The sequence below is a fragment of the Girardinichthys multiradiatus genome, chromosome 2 (genome assembly GCF_021462225.1).
Source record: "Girardinichthys multiradiatus isolate DD_20200921_A chromosome 2, DD_fGirMul_XY1, whole genome shotgun sequence".
In the NCBI taxonomy this organism is placed as follows: Eukaryota; Metazoa; Chordata; class Actinopteri; order Cyprinodontiformes; family Goodeidae; genus Girardinichthys; species Girardinichthys multiradiatus.
The window spans coordinates 6,899,424-6,915,600 of record NC_061795.1 but is presented as its reverse complement, the minus strand read 5'-3'; the positions used below and the strand labels follow the sequence as shown (position 1 = coordinate 6,915,600).

Genomic DNA, 16,177 nt, shown 5'->3' with positions numbered 1-16,177 from the left:
AGCACTATTGATTCAAAAATGAGTATGACTTAAAGTTAATTCAAGTTCAACAGATGTTCCATAATTTAGCACTTGAAACGTGAGTCTGTGTTGTTTCCTGGTTATAAAATGCAAAGCAACATTGGGGTCTTGAAACCTTCCTCTTTTTCATGTCGATTTGATGTGTTGCAGGATTTCCTTGCTTCCATAAAAGAAGACTGTTCTTTGGTGTAGAAATGCCAAATCATGTTCCCACAACTTGATCCCATGCTGTCAGCCTGTCTTGACAGAAACTGTTATGGAGTCAAATGGCAGACTGATGTCATTAAAATCCCAATGGATTAACAATAGGATGTCACTCAAGTTCAAACGTCTGTGAAGGCAGATGTGTGGGTACATTTTCTTAACAAATGCAGTATTGTGATACTTAAAATTTCAGGGTTTTTTTGGGGGGTCAGTATTCTTTACTAAATCTTTAAATTACATGGGGCTCTAATTAGATGGAAACAGAAAAGAAAACAGACAAATCAAGGATATATATAAATATATCGCAAGAGGAGGCTTTAATCTTCACGAAACTATTCCTCAAATGAATTTTGCACAAATACCTTTTAGTTTTACAACAGCTTAAACACAGACGATGACATTTTAAGGCCCCTCAGACATTGCTGACTCTGTAAACAAAACAGTACAAAAAGCACTTTTCTCTTTGAAGCACCCCCAAATGTCTCATATCAATACAAACTAGAGACACCCACCTTTCTAACAAGGCATAACTTGTCTTTCTAGCACCTTCTCTGGTGATGTAATTTGCTTGCACATTACAGTCTGTTGGTTGCTGTCTGCCGACTCCGTTAGCTTCCAGTTATGTTTGCAACTGTACATTTTGATGATACACAGGGTCAATGTCATAAACAAAGGCTGTCATATGCTGGACTCCTTCAATGGAAATCAGCAATTTTATTTGACCAGATTCCCTTTTTATTTCCTTTTTATGAGGTGAAAACACATTTGGAAAAGTTTTGGCACCCTTTGCCTAACTGCCATTTCCGCCTGGCCCATTGCTCTTTAAAACTTCGGTGGAATATACGCTTCAACTTATTCAGTCCAAATATGCTGCATTTATAGCGAAGATGTGGATGAATGCAACCTGGGGGTTCTCCTAGGAATTCCAAAGGATTTCCATAGTGTTTTTCAATGTTGATTTAGAAAAAACTTTTGGCAAGGCTCAAAAATGTTTATATTTTGTTTGTTTAATCACAAATAAGTCGGACAGTTAAAATTACAATAGTGGTTCCACTGGAAAAATATTTCTTTTTTATGTCTTAACTTTACACAGGTACCAAAAGTTTGCATGTAGGCCTTATAACTGTGGAGCTATACTTGATTTATTTAAGGTATGTCATTTCAGGCAGAAATTGCTCTAAAACCCCTTAGGGATTAACAGGTTAAAATAATGGCTGCTTTTCAAATTTTGGTTCTTTAATTTCATCATAGAAGTATTTTCCTTCTAATCCGTACTTGTTCTGAAATAAACAAGGCAGCTTATAACATTGTGCAGACCTGCTTTAACTCAGCCTTATCCTTTGAATGTCTCCTACAACAGATCTGTTAACCTAAAGCTTCTAACAATATCCTGGAGTGCCAATTGAGGCTTCTCATAGTTAGACTTTCTCAACTCAGCCGATACCCGAACCTTGTCTATATGACCACTATGGCAAGCTAGCATTAGGTATCAATAGCTTTCCTTCACACGTCCTCTAGCTTGTACCGCTTCATGGCTTTTTTTCTCTCTCCTGTACCTATCCATTGTGCTTCATCTTGCTGCCCGCAGCCTTCTGTGGCTTTCTTCTTTCACTCTGTCCGATAACGGACCGGGCTTTCAGCACGATTCGGCACTGTTTGAACCGCATCCAACTAGGCACTAAAAATAGTAACTGTTCTACATATCATTTGGAACTGACATTCTTAATACCCATCCAAGATGGTCCCGAAATGGTTTAGCTGATTTGGGTTGTATTTTGTCAGCCCAAGTGGGTCCCTAACCCTGTCAGTAATCATCCAGCTTGAGCAAAATCCAAATGGGGCCAAAACACTGCTTTGCTGAGTATGTTCCTGTTACTAGTTGGGGAAACTGGTGGAAATTGGTTCCCAGAGAACTGCTCTGGTAGGGAGGTAGGTCTTTCTGGCTTCACACTTAACTGTAGGTAGAGTTTGATGTAGGAGGATGCTAAAGGTTTCTCACTGGCTTGCCAGTATATCACCAGGATTTTATTTAAGTCATTTCTTCCTCTGCAGCTCATATTTTCTGTTAACTTTAAATTGCACTTCAGGAGGTCTGTATTTTTGTTTTCAATCACAACTTTAAAACCCAGCCACCCTAGCTGATTATACCAGTTAAGGAGTTTTTTTTTAATACACTAATACAATTCTACAACTTAAGTGGAAGTATTTCATTAAAGAAAGGCGCCGCAGATGGTCGCCTCGGCGTGTTGGTGCGCATTGTTTTTTTTTTTTTTTTCTTCTTTAAAACGGTCTTCTGTGATGGTACCCGGAGCTCTCTCACCAGAGAAGAACTCATGAACATCAGGGCTACTACACCAGAGGATTTATTTCCAACTTTTCTGCCTACTGCTCTGGAATTTTTGGACATTCTGGTCAAAGGTGCGCTCACCTTTGTTCACGCGGTGAAACGCCGGAAGAGAGGGAAACGGGCTGGGGTGCTGGTACGACTTCGCCAGCGTGGACTACGAACACCGTTACCTGGAATATTTCTCTCTAACGTGCGCTCACTTCCCAACAAAATTGAGGAACTACAACTGCTGTTGGGGAAAAACAGGGACTTTTATTCATCGGCAGTTTTGTGCTTCACGGAGACATGACTGTGTGGATTAATACCGGACTCTGCGCTGCAGCTGGCAGGATTCCAGCTCTACAGAGCGGACAGAGACACGGAACTCTCCGGCAAAGCGAAAGGTGGAGGAATCTGTTTTTACCTCAACAGTGGTTGATGCCACGACGTGACAGTGATTCAGCAGCACTGTTCTCCAGACCTGGAATCCTTCATCATAAACTGTAAGCCTTTCTATTCCCCCCGTGAGTTCGCTTCGTTCATCCTGGTCGGTGTTTACATCCCGCCACAAGCTAACGTGCAGGTCGCACAGCACATGCTCGCCGACCAGATACTGAGTGTGGAGCGGACCAACCTGGACTCCTTAGTAATCGTCGTTGGCGACTTTAACAAAGGTAATCTGACCCACGAACTCCCCAGATATAGACAGTTTATAAAATGTCCGACCAGAGAGGACAACATTCTGGATCACTGTTACACCACCATCAGAGACGCTTATCACGCCGTCCCACGTGCTGCACTGGGCCAATCCGACCACATCATGGTCCACCTGATTCCTGCATACAGGCAGAAACTAAAGTTCTGCAAACCTGTTGTGAGGACGACAAGGAAGTGGAGCAGTGAGGCTGTGGAGAATCTCCAGGCGTGTTTAGGCTGTACAGACTGGGATGTGTTCAGGACTACTACCAACAGTCTGGACGAGTACACAGAGGCTGTGACTTCCTACATCAGCTTCTGTGAGGACAGCTGTGTACCATCATGCACCAGGGTGAGTTACAACAACGACAAACCCTGGTTCACAGCTAAACTCAGAAGGTTAAGACTGGATAAGGAAGAGGCCCTCAGGAGTGGGGACAAAGACATATACAGAGAGGCAAAGTACAAGTTTGGCAAGGCAGTGAAAGAGGCCAAACGACTGTACTCTGAGAAGCTCCAAAACCAGTTCTCAGCCAACGACTCTGCGTCTGTCTGGAAAGGGCTCAAGCAAATCACCAACTACAAGCCGAAAGCCCCCCACTCCATCAACGACCGACGCCTCGCCGACAACCTGAACGAGTTCTACTGCCGCTTTGAAAGACAAAGGGACAGTCCTGCAACCATCCCCCACGATGCCCCCCAACAGCTGCAGCCACAATCCACCACCCCCATCTCTCCAACCTCAAGAGGGGCCTTGGCACCTCCAACCCCCACCCTGAAGTTCCCCCCCACCAGCCCCCTACCCACGCCGAGGACGGCTCTTTCCATCCAGGAGAGGGACGTAAACAAACTCTTCAGGAGACAGAACCCCCGGAAAGCTGCTGGTCCGGATTCTGTCTCACCAGCCAGCCTGAAGCACTGCGCTGATCAGCTGTCTCCAGTCTTCACAGACATTTTTAACACCTCACTGGAGACATGTCATGTGCCAGCCTGCTTCAAGTCCTCCACCATCGTCCCTGTTCCCAAGAAGCCAAGGACCACAGGGCTTAATGACTTCAGACTCGTCGCCCTGACCTCTGTGGTGATGTAGTCCTTTGAGCACCTTGTGCTCTCACACCTAAAAGACATCACCGACCCCCTCCTGGACCCCCTGCAGTTTGCCTACAGAGCCAACAGGTCTGTAGATGATGCAGTCAACCTAGCCCTTCACTTCATCCTCCGGCACCTGGACTCCACAGGAACCTACGCCAGGATCCTGTTTGTGGATTTCAGCTCTGCCTTCAACACCATCGTCCCAGCTCTGCTCCAGGAGAAACTCTCCCAGCTGAGTGTGCCCGACTCCACCTGTAGGTGGATAACTGACTTCCTGTCTGACAGGAAGCAGCGCGTGAGGCTGGGGAAGAACGTCTCTGACTCCCTGACCATCAGCACCGGTTCCCCCCAAGGCTGTGTTCTCTCTTCTCTGCTCTTCTCCCTGTACACCAACAGTTGCACCTCCAGTCACCAGTCTGTCAAGCTTCTGAAGTTTGCGGACGACACCACCCTGATCGGACTCATCTCTGATGGTGACGAGTCTGCGTACAGATGGGAGGTGGACCATCTGTTGGACTGGTGCAGCCAGAACAACCTTGAGCTCAACGCTCTAAAGACAGTGGAGATGGTTGTGGACTTCAGGCAGAACCCAGCCCCACCTGCCCCCATCACCCTCTGTGACTCCACAATTGACACTGTGGAATCTTTCCACTTCCTGGGAACCATCATCTCCCAGGATCTCAAGTGGGAGCCAAACATCAGCTCCCTCATCAAGGAAAGCCCAGCAGAGGATGTTCTTCCTGCGGCAGCTGAAGAAATTCAACCTGCCAAAGACTATGATGGTGCACTTCTACACAGCCATCATTGAGTCCATCCTCACCTCCTCCATCACCATCTGGTACGCCGCTGCTACAGCCAAGGATAAGGGCAGGCTGCAGCGTGTCATTCGGTCTGCTGAGAAGGTGATTGGCTGCAGTCTACTGTCGCTCCAGGAACTGTACACCTCCAGGACCCTGAAGCGGGCAGGGAAGATTTTGGCTGATCCCTCCCACCCCGGTCACAGACTCTTTGAAACTCTCCCCTCTGGCAGGAGGCTGCGGTCCATCCGGACCAAAACCTCACGCCACAAGAACAGTTTTTTCCCATCTGCCACCAGCCTGGTTAACAAAGCCCGGAAACCACACTGACACTCCCCCCCCCCCCCCCCCCCCCCCCCCCTTTTTTTTTTTTTTTGCTGACAGGACACTTGTAAACTGTAACTCTATGCGTTACATTAACGCTCAGCTTGGACTCCTGCTTTACTTGCACTGCCATACTTGCACACTGATCATCTGCACTGTTGTATTGCTCTTGCATCTTATACTGCTCTATATTTACTCTCACTCACTTAAAACTGTGCACATACATTTATTTTATATTGTAGATATGTTTATACTGTTTAATTTGTATTGTATTGCACTGACTGCGCCAAAACAAATTCCTTGTATGTCCAAAAACGTACTTGGCAATAAAGCTTTTCTGATTCTGACATCTGCTTCAGCGTCTCCTCAGATCTTGGGAGAGATACGCCTATTTGTAAGCTTTTAAGACATTTTAACTGTTAACGTTAAAATATTTTTCTGTTTATTTTGTGCCTAGTAGTGCTAGAGCCATAAAGGCATGCAGCATAGGATAGTTTCATGTTTACTCTGACTTTTTTCATACTACAGGTTGGAAAAAGACCATCTGAAAAGCGTTGCAGGTCAATGACTTCTTCACGTCCAAAATGATCTTCATGTAGACATCAGAAGGTTCTTTAGGTGTCTGTGCATCAGATCACCTTGGCCATCCTCACATATAACAGGACATGTAACAAATATGTGGGAATTTCAGTAAAACCTAAAAGATTTTACCAAAGAAGATATTTAACTCAATTTCCTTTTTATTGTTGTGTAAAACGTTTAGTCGCTCATTGAATGTTACGTTTTTTGACCTCAGTCTTAAAGTCAAAGTGACAACCCACGTATTCTGCCTTAGATCAGAGGAGCCTTGATTTGGAATCTGAAGCCCTGTATGTTTGTGTCTATTGTTGCAGGCCTAAGTCACAGTGTGCCAGTGTCAGAGATCATCTCAGTCAGAGAGGAAGATGAGGAGAGTGGCAGCAGACGGAAAGATGACGGCAGCTGGAAGAAGATCAAAGATGGAGATGGAACAGACTGCAGGAAGTCCTTCACAGGTAATTTGACTTTCACAGGTAATCTGATCCATCATAAAATGGATCTTGGCAGGAAAACTGTTGAGGATAAGTCATTGTCTGGGTCAGCATCGCAGTGAATATTTTAGTTTGGAGATCAGAAGCGTTTTACAGTGTTTAATAAAAGGCAATAATCAATAAAAACCAATAGAACTATAAATGTCAAATACACACATTTATTATTGGCATTCATTTCTCATTCATTTCATATAGATGTCCTGTCTGGCAAAGTAGCACTCAGAATTGTTGTGCCAATAAGAAGCCCAACAGATTTACTTTTACAAGTGGAGGATTACAGCTAATGCGATAAAGCTCTGCTTCACATATATAAAAAACTGCTTTGGGATTATTTGAACTGCAACGGAGATGGAAACGAAAAGGGAAAAAGAAAGAGAGGTGGGGCAAAAAGGAAAAATGGAGAGGGGAAAAGAATAGAGGAGAAACAAAAAGATGGAGAGAATACAAGATGACAGTCTAGAAAACTGCTAAACGTGCATAAATGCATATGTAACAGCAGCAATTTTTCAGAAAAGTATATGGTACTAATGAATGCAAGATGTATTTTGTAGGAACTGAAGCTCAATATAGAGTGTATCTGTTAACACCTGAATCCATACACCAGTAGGTGTAAGTGTGAGCATGCCTGTGTGTATATATAAGGTTTCTCCATAAAAGTATGCCATAGCGAGTGTCTCTCTCGAGCCCCCTGGAAGCCCAACCCCCCGACACAAAAACAGGTCCACACAGTCAAAATCACACATTTCCATCTTCATGCGTACACATAAAAACAGTCACACCCACCATAAAGACACACAACAATGGACATCGTACACTCACTCACACTCCCCATACACACTTTATACTCCCAGGTACAGGTACCAATAACCCAGAAGGGCAACCAGCCCCCGGACCCAGGAGGTGGTCCCCTTCATTCCGGGGGAGACAGGCAGACCGAACTAGTGCCAGCACTGCTCGAACCCGAACAACCCCAGCCCAGACACCAACCCCCCCGCTCCGACCCCTCTTCCCAACGACCCACCATGTCCACCTTTTCCATACGACCCCACCAACCAGAGCTGTTCCAGGATGAAACAGTCCCAACCCCCCAATGAATTCCAATCTCAACCCCATTAGTCCCCCACCCCCCATGAACCCCAACATGATTTTCTCCACAGGGCCACCCCCAACCAGGACACAGATATCAAACACATGTCCCCGAACCTATGAATCTCCTCCCACAGGGGCACACCGCCATAGATGAGCTCCACCCCCAAAAAGCCGGTGAATATACCGCAACACAGTGCAAGTTCCAAACCGACCTCTGTCCTCCACCACACAACACACTGCAATGTTAAGGCAACGGCCCCGTGCAACTCCACACCAGCCTCCGACAATAAGAGCAACAGAGCAGACACCACTGAGCACCATACTCATATGGACCCCTTGACCCCACCCCGAGACGAACTCACCTGGCAAGCAGTCTACAGCTGGTGGCCCACACCCAGGGCCGACCCATGCCTCTGCAACCACACAAACACAGCATATCACCGCAGCCCCCCCCAACAGTTTTGAGAATTTCTTCCTACAAGTGAACCTTTAACACAACTGGGTGTTCCAAGAGAGTGGTGTATCAATTTATGGACTACAGGTCCTTCTCAAAATATTAGCATATTGTGATAAAGTTCATTATTTTCCATAATGTCATGATGAAAATTTAACATTCATATATTTTACATTCATTGCACACTAATTGAAATATTTCAGGTCTTTTATTGTCTTAATATGGATGATTTTGGCATACAGCTCATGAAAACCCAAAATTCCTATCTCACAAAATTAGTATATCATTAAAAGGGTCTCTAAACGAGCTATGAACCTAATCATCTGACTCAACGAGTTAACTCTAAACACCTGCAAAAGATTCCTGAGGCCTTTAAAACTCCCAGCCTGGTTCATCACTCAAAACCCCAATCATGGGTAAGACTGCCGACCTGACTGCTGTCCAGAAGGCCACTATTGACACCCTCAAGCAAGAGGGTAAGACAAAGAAAGAAATTTCTGAACGAATAGGCTGTTCCCAGAGTGCTGTATCAAGGCACCTCAGTGGGATGTCTGTGGGAAGGAAAAAGTGTGGCAGAAAACGCTGCACAACGAGAAGAGGTGACCAGACCCTGAGGAAGATTGTGGAGAAGGGCCGATTCCAGACCTTGGGGGACCTGCGGAAGCAGTGGACTGAGTCTGGAGTAGAAACATCCAGAGCCACCGTGCACAGGCGTGTGCAGGAAATGGGCTACAGGTGCTGCATTCCCCAGACCTGGGCTACAGAGAAGCAGCACTGGACTGTTGCTCAGTGGTCTAAAGTACTTTTTTCGGATGAAAGCAAATTCTGCATGTTTTTCGGAAATCAAGGTGCCAGAGTCTGGAGGAAGACTGGGGAGAAGGAAATGCCAAAATGCCAGAAGTCCAGTGTCAAGTACCCACAGTCAGTGATGGTCTGGGGTGCCGTGTCAGCTGCTGGTGTTGGTCCACTGTGTTTTATCAAGGGCAGGGTCAATGCAGCTAGCTATCAGGAGATTTTGGAGCACTTCATGCTTCCATCTGCTGAAAAGCTTTATGGAGATGAAGATTTCATTTTTCAGCACAACCTGGCACCTGCTCACAGTGCCAAAACCACTGGTAAATGGTTTACTGACCATGGTATCACTGTGCTCAATTGGCCTGCCAACTCTCCTGACCTGAACCCCATAGAGAATCTGTGGGATATTGTGAAGAGAACGTTGAGAGACTCAAGACCCAACACTCTGGATGAGCTAAAGGCTGCTATCGAAGCATCCTGGGCCTCCATAAGACCTCAGCAGTGCCACAGGCTGATGGCCTCCATGCCACGCCGCATTGAAGCAGTCATTTCTGCAAAAGGATTTCCGACCAAGTATTGAGTGCATAACTGTACATGATTATTTGAAGGTTGACGTTTTTTGTATTAAAAACACTTTTCTTTTATTGGTCGGAGGAAATATGCTAATTTTGTGAGATAGGAATTTTGGGTTTTCATGAGCTGTATGCCAAAATCATCCATATTAAGACAATAAAAGACCTGAAATATTTCAGTTAGTGTGCAATGAATCTAAAATATATGAATGTTAAATTTTCATCATGACATTATGGAAAATAATGAACTTTATCACAATATGCTAATATTTTGAGAAGGACCTGTATATTTAAAAGGTGGGTCTCTTCCAGGAAACTAATTACTCTAATAACCATTACCATTTCTGATTCAAAAAATGTCCAGCCAGAATAATGCCAGGGGCTTGTTGATGGCTACTAAAAGCATGTAGTTTCTATGTTTCTTGTTCAGGGACATTTAACAAAGTTATAGTGGGGGTGTACATATTTGAAGCTGTATGTCCACCTAAATCTACAGGCCGAACATGGAAAGCACTGATCAAAGATGCAGCCAAGAGGCCCATGGTGAGTCTGGATGAACTGCAGAGAACCATAGCTCAGGTGGGGGGAGTGTGCCCACAGGACAACTATTAGTCGTGCACTGCACAAATAGGGTCTTTATGGAAGAGTGGCAAGAAGAAAGCCATTGTTAAAAGAAAACCATAATAAGTCCCGTTTTCAGTTTGCCAGAAGCCATGTTGGAGACACAGCAAACATGTGGAAGAAGGTGCTTTGGTCAGATGAGAACAAAATTTAACTTTTTGGCCAAAATGCAAAACGCTATATGTGGCAGAGAACTATCACTGCACATCACTCTGAACACACCATCCCCACCATCCGCAACATCATGCTCTGAGGGTGCTTCTCAGCAAGGACAGGGAAGGTGGTCAGATTTGATGGGAAGATGGATGGAGCCAAATGCAGGGCAATGTTGGAAGAAAACCTGTTGGAGTCTGCAAAAGACTTGAGAATGGGTTCACCTTCCAGCAGGACAACGACCCTAAACTTAAAGCCAGGACTACAATGGAATGGTTTAAAACAAAACGTATTAAATGTGTTAGAATGGCCCAGTCAAAGTCCAGACCTAAACCCAATCGAGAATCTGTGGTGAGATCTGAAAACTGCTGTTCACAAGTGCTCTCCGTCTAATCTGACTGAGCTTAAGCTGTTTTGCAAAGAAGAATGGGCAAAGATTTCAGTCACTAGATGTCTAAAGCTGGTAGAGATATACTTTAAAAGACTTTCAGCTGTAATTGCACCAAAAGGGGGTTACACAAAGTATTGACTCAGAAGGGGTGAATACTTTTGCACAATGCCCTTTTCAGTGTTTTATTTGTAAAAAAAAAAAAAAAAAGAAGAAAGAAATCACAACTCCGCATAACAACTGTGTACCACTTTGTGTTTGTCTTTCACAAAAAATATATTTATGTTTGGGGTTGTAATGTGACAATATGTGGAAAAGTTCAAGAGGTATGAATACTTTTACAAGCCACTGTATGTTTGAATACCCAATTTAATTTGTTGTTTGCTTTTGACCCTGACTGAATCATCATGTCTGTGTCAATGAGATGTTAGATTAGTGTCCTCTAATATTTCAGTCAACTGATGTTTTTAAAGCTACTTTCTAAATGAATGGGGCTTGAATTGGAGCTTTTACTTTATTTCAGTGTCTTACGTGGAGAGGTGTCGGCAGCACCGCTGGCGGTGTGCCGAGGTTACCTTCATGTGTACAGAGGGGGCACTCTGTCAGACCTGGGTCAGCAGCATCAGAGAGCAGCTAGCCAGCATCTGTATGATTTTGCACCTACACACGCAGACTGAATAATGAACAGATTAGTGTTTGAACAGTTGTGCTGAAGGATTGTTCCCGTTATGTATGTGTGCAGCCAGCAGACCCAGAAGCCTGCTGGTCTACATCAACCCATATGGTGGGAAGCGTCAGGCCAAAAACATCTTTGAACAGAAGGTGGAGCCACTGTTCGCTCAGGCTGGGATCTCTACTCATGTTATTGGTAGGTCCTGTACCTGTAGCTTTGACAGAAATCGGTTCATGACAAACTTTAGTTTGTTAAAGTATGTTTATTTGTATGTTGCCATAGTCACAGACTATGCCAATCATGCGAGGGATCACTTGAGGACAGATGCTGAGATCAACAAGTTTGACGGGTGAGTGGGGTTTCATTTTGATGAGTTCTGATATCCTCATCTTTTCCAACCTTTTACTATCCCCCTTCTCAAACCTTCAGTGTAGTCTGTGTGGGAGGAGATGGCATGTTCAGTGAGATCATCCACGGTCTGGTATGGAGGACACAGATTGACTGCGGTGTAGATCCCAACTGTCCTGATGAAACGCTGTCTCCCTGCTCGCTCCGCATCGGGATCATCCCTGCAGGTAAACACCAACTACTTAAAGTTCTCCTTCACTCTCTATTTTTTGCTTTATTTGTCAGTAATGCTTCTCTAGCATGGAAATATTTCCCATGCGGCACAATCAGGATAATAAGTATAAATATAGTCTATTCAGATTCCTCTTTGTTACAGAACTATCTTATATGAAAATATGAGAACAGTATTGAAAATATTTGTTTTTAGCCTTCCTGCTGATAGCAGTCGATAATGAGGAATATGAGAGAGCAATCATAATACAGGGATTTTAAAACAAAGACAGAACATTTTGAAATGTCTTTAGCATCTTATATCAGCAAGTGAAGCAGTTACCATTACTAACTCTAAACAGCTTTACCTTTACTGTGAGACTTCCCAAAGGCTGCTAACATTCCCATTGTTCCCATTGAAGACCTTTTATTTTGGCGGAGCTTTGTTAAAATATTTGATAGGACAAAGTGTTGCAAGGGCTTTTCTTGACCAATAAGGCAGAAGAAAAAGCTGCCTGGATTCTGTCCTATTAGCTAGCACCTTCAGAGAGTTAACAGTGATTTAATGCCAAACACACAGTGAAGTTGCTATATTTATTGTGGTAAACAACACTTTGGAGACAATTATTTTGTTCACATATAACCTAATTTTGCTCACTGCTGGAAAGATGTCAGGAGATTTATTGATAAATCCAAATTGTCCAGATTTGAGTCAAACATCACTGAATTAATCTTACATATAAGTTGTAGAAGAAGTTACTTGAAGTCTCTGGCAAGTAGTATTTATTCATGTCAGTTGATACAAGTCATCTTCTGTTTCTGTTTCTCTTCCTCTTGCCAATAAAGGGGCACTTGTGCTCCCTCCTAAAGCAGCTCATAACATTTTTCCATGCAGTTTCAGTTAGGGCTGAGCAATATGTCCTCAAATTAATATCATGTGTAGATTGGATACATCAGGATATTGAGAATCAGTTCTTATTTGATATAATAATGTTGCACTCTAATGCAGCAACAAATAATTCAACAGTAGATGTGATCTTCAACAAGTTTAGTTCCAAAACAAAGCAGTAGTTTGGCTGTTCAGTTTGGCAAGAAGTACATCAGACTGTCATACATGTCTGCAGAAGCAAGCCATACCTCATGATCTAAAACTAATAAAAAACCCATTGGAATAATCAGACCACACAGATCCTTTTAATAGTCACAACACACAAAAATCACCTGCCAATCATACAAACTAAATCAGTTGACACAGCATGGACCACTTGTCTTTTGATGTGTACTTCATTGTAAAATGTGGCAAAATGGCTGTTTGTGGGGAAAAAACATTTTTTCCTTGAAATAATAATGTGCCTGCTGTCACTGGCCAGAGGGAGGCATAGATTGCAGAGCAATTGGAGCTGGATCAGTTGGATTACATTTTTTAAATGTGAACATATGACATGGGAGGGTTTATACAATAAAAAATAATTGTCACCAAAAAACTACTTAAACAAATTTTGTACAATCATTAGAAAAACATTTGCTATAATAAACAGCCAACTCTTACAACAAACTATATTTATGGTGCTGTTTATGATAAACTCTGAACTCTTCAAACATATACTCTCAAAAGAGGTCACGATTAGAATTAAAAGATCAAGGAAGGCAAACCTTTAATGAATTAATTAACAGACAAATTTTTCCTTTTTATTGTTAATATTGATTGGCTAATTTGTAAGCTGCAACTCAATCTTTGAAAATTTTTGTAAAAGCAATTTAGCGAGATCTTTGAAGATTAGGGCCTATATGTACTCATCCTTCTTACATGAGGCTCCAGATCCTTCTCATTTTGTCTTGATGTGTAGAGCCATAGGGGTGAAGGAGGACTGTACATGCAGGTCTTAACTATGAACTCCTTTTTAAACTCTGCTCTCCTCTTCCTTCCATGTTGTTCACCTTCTTTGCAGTTTATACTTGGTCATCAGGGAGAAGTTATCCTCTGCAGCACCCACCTAATCAGCAGCTTTGCTTTCTGCCTTGTGCATGTGAACATTATCTCAGTCTCAGTGGAACCTTCTCCTCTGTTGTTTTGAAGCTGTATGTCCCATCAGTGTTGTTTTTCTGTTTCAGGTTCAACAGACTGTATCTGCTTTGCCACAGTTGGAACCAATGACCCAATCACGTCTGCACTGCACATTATAGTGGGTCAGTCTCAGTCTCCTTCCACAGCAGCTCACCACTAAGGCAAAATGAAAGAATAAGCAAAACTAATAAATTATTAAAAACGGAAGAAAAGAATAAACCATAACCAATAAAATGGTGCAGTGATATCACAGTTTGGTGTGGATATGTTTGTTTAAGAACAAAGATTGTCTTGAGGCATTTGGAATGAGGTCAAATTAGTTTTGAAAACTTAAGAGCAACAATTTGTCATTGTTCGTACAACCAGTTCACAATGCAAATCAGATGGGTAAATAAAACATTATTTTAACATTATTTGCCGAATTAGACATCAATAGCCTTTTGTAGTTTAGTATGATGATGTCATGGGGATTCCGGCTGTGACTCCTCCTTCCTGTGACTGTCCTAAAAGTGGGGTAATGCTTCCATTGTGGAATTCAGTTTTAGCGGTCTCTTTTTTTTTTTTTTTTTTTTTTTGTAGTTAAGTGTTTTTTCTCTACCCATGGCTGGGCCCAACATCACTTTTTATTGAGCAGAGTTGTTTATTTATGGAGCCTTGCAGAAGTATTCACAAACCTTTCCAGATTTTGTCCCATTCCAACCACAAACTTCAGTCAGCCCCCCAGTGTAAACAGTTTATAAAACCAGCTTTCACTGCAGTTCCAGCCGCAGGTCTTTTGGGTGGTCTCTCACCTTTGTACATTTAAAGGATGATATCTCTTTTTGCAAAGTAGCTGAAGCTCAATCCTATTGGATGGAGAGAGCCTGCGAACATCTTGCCACAGGTTCTCAGTTAGATTTAGGTCTGTACTTTGACTTGGTCATTCATGAATTCATGAATCTGCTTTGAGCTAAACCATTCCATTGTAGCTCTGGCTGTATGTTCACCTCAACCCCAGTCTAAAGTCTTCTGCAGCCTTTATCGGGTTCTCTTACAGGATTGTCCTGCATTTAGCTCTATCCATCTTCCCATCAGCTCTGAACAGCTTCCGCATCCCTGCTGAAGAAAACCATCCCACATCATGATGGTGCCAACATCATGTTTCGCTGTGGGGATGGCGTGTTCCTTGTGGCATTTTTCCTTAAAGGTCATATTTCATAAGTCCATATCTAACAGTCCTCCTGTCAACAGGTTCTCCTACCTGAGCTGTGGATTCCTATAGCTTCTGCAGAGTCACCACGGGCCTCTTAGCTGCTTCTCTGATTTATGCTGTGCTTGCCCAGCCTGTCAGTTTAGGTTGACATCCTTGCCTTGGTAGGTCTGTAATTGGTCGATCCTCTTTCCATGTTCAGATAATGGATTGGACAGTGCTCTGCTAAGCTTGGGATATTGTTGTAGAACCTAACCATGCTTTCAACTTCTCCACAACTTTCTCCCTGACTTGTCTGCTGTGTACCTTGGTCTTCATGTTGCTGTTTGTTCTCTAACAAACCTCTGGGGCCAGAAACCGCACAGCTGCATTCAAATTACATATATCTGGTTTATTTTCATTATGATTTATTCATTCATTTATCTTCTATACCGCTTATTCCATAGTGGTTTACGGGGAAGCTGGTGCCTATCTCCAGCAGTCTACGGGCGAGAGGCAGGGTAAACCTGGACAGGTCGGCAATCCATCGCAGGGCAACACAGAGACATACAGGACAAACAACCATGCACACGGTCATTCACACACCTAAGGACAATTTAGAGAGACCAGTTAACCTAACAGTCATGTTTTTCTGTTGTGGGAGGAAGCCTGAGTACCTGGTGAGAACCCACGCATGCACGGGGAGAACATGCAAACTCCATGCAGAAAGGCAACAGTGCTACCAACTGTGCCACCGTGCAGCCTATATGATTTACTATGATTTGGTCATTCTAGTGTGTTCTGGCTCACTCCCGGTGGCTGCTTGCCAGGGGCCTGGGCCTTTATTTTATTTAAATAAATAATTATCCTTCCACCTTACAATTTTGCACTTCTTTGAGTTGGCCTACTGCATAACATCCTGTAATGTTATCTGAATGTACAGGGGTTGGACAAGGAAACTGAAACATCTGGTTTTAGACCACAATAATTTATTAGTATGGTGTAGGGCCTCCTTTTGCGGCCAATACAGCGTCAATTCAGCTTGGGAATGACATATACAAGTCCTGCACAGTGGTCAGAGGGATTTTAAGCCATTCTTCTTGCAGGATAA

General features: G+C 43.4%; 1 protein-coding gene across 1 annotated transcript in view; it reads left to right on the top strand.

Annotated features, from left to right (window-relative positions):
* Positions 1 to 16,177, top strand: part of LOC124884266 (ceramide kinase-like) — a 34,496-nt gene that overhangs the window by 7,014 nt on the left and 11,305 nt on the right. Inside the window, exons 2-7 of the mRNA XM_047392095.1 lie at positions 6,354 to 6,494; positions 11,126 to 11,248; positions 11,345 to 11,470; positions 11,558 to 11,624; positions 11,705 to 11,850; positions 13,946 to 14,020. Coding sequence (XP_047248051.1) covers positions 6,354 to 6,494; positions 11,126 to 11,248; positions 11,345 to 11,470; positions 11,558 to 11,624; positions 11,705 to 11,850; positions 13,946 to 14,020 — 678 coding nt within the window. The remainder of the gene's footprint in view (positions 1 to 6,353; positions 6,495 to 11,125; positions 11,249 to 11,344; positions 11,471 to 11,557; positions 11,625 to 11,704; positions 11,851 to 13,945; positions 14,021 to 16,177) is intronic.